Genomic DNA, 6490 nt, shown 5'->3' with positions numbered 1-6490 from the left:
AGAATGTATTATACACGTATAATATATATATATGTATATATATATATATATATGTATGTATGTAACACTCTCTGTATACATATATGTCAAATACAATAAAATATTTTTTTTTCTGATATATCTTTTAAAAAAATGTAAAGTTTAACTTTATTTAAGGGGATCCTAAAGTCGTCCGTATTACAGATTATAATTTTTTTTATTGCAAATATTTTTTTTGTCATTCACAGATTCGAAAATCCTTTTCCATGATTAAAGTATACGTATTAATATGTATTTATGAGGTAGAATCTATGCTGAAAACGACAAAAAATTTCGAAATTGAGTTCTACTTTACTTCTAGTCCAATATGGCGTTCCATAGCGTCACATCGTTGCACATTGTGACAACATTTACTTCATATAAAAGCTATGCAATCTGTACTTACGAAATATTCCACACACCAGTGGTTTGTATGAAGAAACAGCATGAAATTCTTAAAATTGAATTTAGATGTCTAATTAAAACGTGATTGCGGTACGAAAACTTATGTATATGTGTAGCGTGCATGCGTGAGATATTGATGGAATAATGTGTCAATGACATGTAATCTGTGTGTAGATGTTATTTCCAACAAAATATGACTAATCGTCTTCAGGATCCCCTTGACTTCAAAATTGAATTATTTAAAAGAAGAATATACACCAAAAAGAGGATCAGATTCCTATTTTTACGGATCATTTTGCAAAAATTGTTTATTTAATTTAAATAAGATTTTGACCAATATACGTATATTAGGATTATTTCTAATTAAAAATACTAACACACACACACACACACGCGCGCCTACGCACACGCACATGCACACAAACAGCACTAACACAATTCACTAATATGTAAGATATTTATTATTAAAAATTCTGTTTTAAAGAAATAGTTTTTGTTAAAAAAAAATTGTCAACGAAAATGGGCATTTCTTTATCTTCTAGTTTGTTTTCCATATTTAATTTAAAAAAGCCATAATTTTAAAATAAACATAATATACATATAATTCCACAATACCATTTCTTAAAATATAAATTTACAATATTTGTTATACTTACAAAATAATTAATTCTCACAATCAATTACTTAACACCACATTACATGTATTACTGCAAATATCTTAAAAGTAATTGATATTATTTAATCGCAAAAATATATATGTAACTGAATCATTTACGCGTCAAACAGGATGAATAAATTGTATGAGAGAGGAAGATACGCCCGGAATGTCTATAGTCTCGCGACACCGTGTTCCCTGACAGTACACAATACTCGTGCACCAAACTCTTTTTATCTATCTCTATTATTATCGTAATACCGATCTTGCGACGGCGCGGAATATTATATATAATATTTCCATCAAACAACATGTAGATAAATTGCAATTTTTTCATGTGATGTGCGGTAAATATTGTAAATAATATTTCAATAATATTTCAATAAGGTAGAAGGCAAAGTGGAGATGTAGATACTTTGAAGATTCATCAATGTAAAATACAAAGTATAAATTTCTCCTATAAAGTATTCATGCAAGTCCTTATCGTATGTACATTGATTAAAAAAAATACTTCTTTATTATTTTCGCTACTCAATACTTTACATTTTATCACGTGCTTCACATGTCATCACACTTTACATATTGATTTCGATTGCCAATGAAATATAAACGTCGGAGAAAAGGTGAATTATAGAAGTTGGTCTAACTATAGTAACATAATATCTTCTACGAAGATCGAAAACTCTTTTTACATGTTGATAGTTAGAGCAACAATTAAAATAATATTGTACGAAAATTTTCGATATATACAAAAATGTGAGTTAATACATGCTTAACAGTAATTGCAATGACACTTTAATTAACAATCCAATCATTTAATATCAAGGAAAACACAAAAATGAATCATATTGCATAAATTACAGGAATCAAGGCTTGTTGGCATAAAAGACTAATTGACATTTTGTTCCATTTATATATTTATTGCAGAAGGAACAATGGTAAATAAATAAGGTTATATTTATATACCTTTATTGTAGATAATTAATTTTTGTAAATTACCTATATTTTGATTTATTTCATAGCACGTGCACACGTTCCTCTACTAATATATATTAGCTATTATTTAATATATTATTTTACATATTTTATGATATTTTATCTTGAAAATTTGTCCTTGATGTTAATTAATAGATTATTAGTGATATATCTGTAATATAAATTCAATATATGCATATTAATTTATTATTAATACCAATTTTTAATCTTGTGTTACATCACTGTTTCTGCGAACATATCATTTATTTTCAGCTTGATTTTATTGCCGAACCAGCACTAATAAATAATTGGTGCCAGAATAGAGAAACTATATTTTAGTTAAATTAAAGCACAATCATTCAAAGTCAATTTGAAGAAATTATATTGAATTTGTTTTTTTTTGTGTTTTTACAGTAATTATAATTAATAAAGTGTTTCTATTATATTTATTTACAAGCATTCTTAGTTATGATATTATTTATTATAATAAAATATCAATCAACAGTTTCAATGTAGCTTATAAATATTTATAACCCAAGGAGAAATAACAGAAATTTAATAATAGAAATATTAGAAACGTTTATAATAATATTTAATTATAATTTGAATATAATATGTATTTTGACATGCTAATATAAATTCCTTGTAATATTATACTATTGTAATTTTGTTTCTCTTTTATTATAACCATATTCTTAATATCTTTTCTTACACACCATAAATAAAATACGTATGTAAAGTCTTCCGCAAATATTTCATATATTGTGTAAAAATAAATTAGATAATGTCAATGATATGTTTATATCATTGGTATTAACTAATATATTTTTACTCTTCAACATACCTTATATGTCGCTTTCTGTAATATGAACAAAAACAGTTTCTATTTATCCATTTTACTGCGCGCGTTTTAATATATTGTAAGCCGAATACGATGCTTTAAGTAACTGTAAATACAAATTTAAGATGTATTTCATATTATTTAAAACATTTATAAAAAAAATTAACAATTTTTCATTATTAATTAATACTGACAGATACAAACGAGTCAAGATTCAATGTAATGACAATCGCACTGTTAAATTCAATAGGGATCATCGAGCGTCTCATGATTAGCAGGAGAGCTTTTGTGCTCTTATTATCAAGCTGTTGCCACTTCATATTGTATATGCTGTTTGCTACTCTGGTACTCTGTAAGTAAACATTTAAAGTATTGTGTATTATTATAAAATGATAAATCATGTGTTATATAATTTTTTTTTGATAATTTTTTATTTATGTATTCTTAAGTCCTAGTATAGTTACAGAAGAAAACGTTATAAATGAAAAAAAGTAAATTATTTTTTATAAAAGATTATAATATACATATGGGGCATTCCATGCCAAGTGGGCCACCCAATTTTTGGGCTTTCTCGTCGCAGCGCTCTTTTCGCTTGTCATTAGTGGGTATGAGAGGCAAGTTTGAAAATGAAATGTAGACGTTTCCTTATAGAAAATTGAACGCTCTTTCACGTAAGAATACTCTTTTTTCGATCAGACCAGTTTAAGACAATGTTTGTCAGTTTTGAAGTTTTCAAAATAGCGGCGCGCCTAAAAGGCCAGTCTCAATTTTCATTTAATATAGCTCAAAATGTAGCCCCAGGTCTCCACTTTGTTACTCTAAAAGGACTTAATGGGATACGCATTCGTTTGGGAGTAAGAGCTAGGAAAGTGAGGCAATGTCGCTCCGTCCCCCTACCGCGGCACTCATTTTCCTCATTTTCTTAGCTCTTACTCCCAAACGAATGCGTGTCCCATTAAGTCCTTTTAGAGTAACAAAGTAAAGACCTGGGGCTACATTTTGAACTACATTAAAAGAAAATTGAGATTGGTCTTTTAGGCGCGCCGCCATTTTAAAAACTTCAAAACTGACAAACATCGTCGTAAACCGGTCTGATCGAAAAAAAGAGTATTCTTACGTGAAAGAGCGTTCAATTTTCTATAAGGAAACGTCTACATTTCGTTTCCAAACTTGCCTTTCATGCCCACTAATGACAAACGAAGAGAGCACTGCGACGAGAAAGCCCAAAAATTGACGGCTCTATAGTTCGGCAACCAGTTGGCCTACAGGTGTATTATTCGGCATAGAGTCTTTATTCATCAAACTGTTCAAGTTCAACCAATATGAACGAAATCCATGAAACTTCGCAAAATGGGTGGCCCACTTGGCGTGGAATGCCCCATATATAAATGAATTATGTACTTTCAATTTGAGTTCATTTCCAAACCAACAATAGATGAAGATCTGTGATAACATACAGGCCGTATACAGTATCAGCACAATAAGACTTCCATTGATCATCAGGAGAGAAATAGCAGCCAGTTTATATAAATTAGCACACACCACTAGCATACTTACTGCAAACTGGAGAGCAATTATTTTTGCAAATCTACGATTTATTATATACGCGTATCTATAATTAAATAAAGGATTTTAATTTATGTGTAACGTTGAAAGTCATTTATCAATCTTATCGAATATCTTTCATATGTGACATTCTTTGTCACATAAACAAATTAATAATTTCCGAATTATTTTAAATTGATGATTTCGAAAAGAACGATAGAAACAAAAAGTTTTATACAAAATGATTACATTGCAAATATTTGAAATAACAGAGTGGTTTTAAAAACTAACTCATATATACGATTGTGGTGACGTACACAATCGCGAAGAATATGTTTTTCATGTAAGATTTTCGTCAATCGATATTCCAGAATTTCAAACTGACAGCAGATTTCCTGCAGGAGTCCAGATACCAGGCTATCGCAGGCAACATTTACAGCAGCACAGATTGACATACCTATCATTTGGTGAGTAAATACGAACAAAAATGTAATAGGTAATGTGCAGTCGAATGGCACCCATGCTTTATATGTCAAATTTCCTTCCATAAAATCCATAAAGATAGCATTTAAGATTATGCATATGACTGTTACTTGGACAAGGCCATAATACCATACTGCGTATTTCCTGTAAAATGTATTTCTTGTGAAAATAATTCTATAATACTCAGCTATGAAAAATAGTTACATCCACTTGTTTTGTAAAAGTCTACTTGAAACTCTTATTGCTATATTTCCCTCATTACATTACTATTTACATCTATGTTATTTGTGGGATATTGATGGTTTATAAGCATTAGAAAAATGCTTATGCTAGTAATAATTAAAACATTAAATAATTATGTTCATGTTAAAAATAATCATATTGGGCTAAACATTATATTATGTACATTGTATTATAATTAAATAATTTGAATATTTAATAACGCAACACGCGCGCGCAAATGTTAAAATAATCTAATTATTCAGAAATTAGTTACTAAATTATGATTGTTAAATTTATTTATATAATTTAAGATTAAAATATTTACCTTATTGTTTTGTCATATTTTTGTCGAATTATTATTTCACATGATTCCGACGGTTTAAAAGGTTCCTCTGTGAGAACGTTAACTATCATTATGACATGTTCCTTAATTATCCACATAGTAACTATTTTGTAAGTCGCGATGAATACTGTCAACGTCATATATATATTATCGCTTATTTCACCGAAGTTGTTAATATTTAATACAATATTCATAACTTGCGATATCGTAAATGTACATAACACGCAAATTAACAATATTCTATAAGTGTTATACATCATATATTGAAATAGCGATGTCCATGTAAGCGGCTGCCAGCATCCGCTGACTGCGCAGAGTATTAGTGTAAACTGCAGCACAATCATTCAAACTTTTTAAGATTTAATTTTGCCTATTCACGAATTACTCATAATGTTAAATCTATATTTACATCTATTTATACGTCTAATATATTATATACACGTATATAAAAAAAATATTAAAATATTAATAAAAAGTAAAATATTGTTTTTTCTAACATATATTTTTAAATAGACTTCAAAATTTAATTACTTAAGTGTTTAACGTCATTAACATTAGTCAAGTGAAAAAATATTTCTACTAATGAATTATCTTTAAATAAATAAAAAGATTTTGATGTATAAGTATAAGCAAGCCATAATTTTGAAATAAACATGATATAATTATACAATATCCTATTTTTTTAATATATAAAACTTATAAATTCGTAATATTCGTTATACTTACAAAGTGAACAATTTTCACTTGACATATTACATTAAAAATTTACTACAAATATCTTGACAAATAATATTATTTCAATAGTTTGTAAAAAAAATTATATGATTATATCATATTCACGCATCAAATAGCAATAGACAAATTTTACAAGAAATTGAAATACATCCAGAACATCTATAGCCTCACTACTTTCTGATATTGTAGAATGTAGAGTACCCGTTCACCGCACCCCTTTTTATGCGTCTCTATTATTACCGTAATATGCATCTTGCGACGGAATATT

The 6490-nt window shown here is 28.2% G+C and overlaps 1 protein-coding gene across 1 annotated transcript; it reads right to left on the bottom strand.

The window, feature by feature from the left end:
- Positions 1-2949: 2949 nt before the first annotated feature.
- LOC108780231 (odorant receptor 46a-like) lies at positions 2950-5831 on the bottom strand. Its single transcript, XM_018547866.1, has 5 exons — positions 5743-5831; positions 4731-5066; positions 4296-4482; positions 3089-3244; positions 2950-3000 (listed from the first exon to the last, which is right to left on the bottom strand). Exons 1-5 carry the CDS (start codon positions 5829-5831, stop codon positions 2950-2952), a joined length of 819 nt encoding a protein of 272 aa, XP_018403368.1.
- Positions 5832-6490: the final 659 nt, after the last annotated feature.

The sequence above is a fragment of the Cyphomyrmex costatus genome, unplaced genomic scaffold (assembly GCF_001594065.2).
Source record: "Cyphomyrmex costatus isolate MS0001 unplaced genomic scaffold, Ccosl1.0 scaffold69, whole genome shotgun sequence".
In the NCBI taxonomy this organism is placed as follows: Eukaryota; Metazoa; Arthropoda; class Insecta; order Hymenoptera; family Formicidae; genus Cyphomyrmex; species Cyphomyrmex costatus.
This window is presented reverse-complemented; position numbering and strand designations above follow the sequence as displayed.

Bases quoted from the DNA above. Each gene is read 5' to 3' on its own strand.
- LOC108780231 (XM_018547866.1), bottom strand. From the start codon at position 5,831: ATGATTGTGCTGCAGTTTACACTAATACTCTGCGCAGTCAGCGGATGC. The intron at 5,067-5,742 runs GTATAACACTTA...TACATTTTACAG, and splicing joins TCGCTATTTCAATATATGAT to GAAATACGCAGTATGGTATT. The intron at 3,001-3,088 runs GTCAGTATTAAT...TTGTATTTACAG, and splicing joins ATCTTGACTCGTTTGTATCT to TTACTTAAAGCATCGTATTC.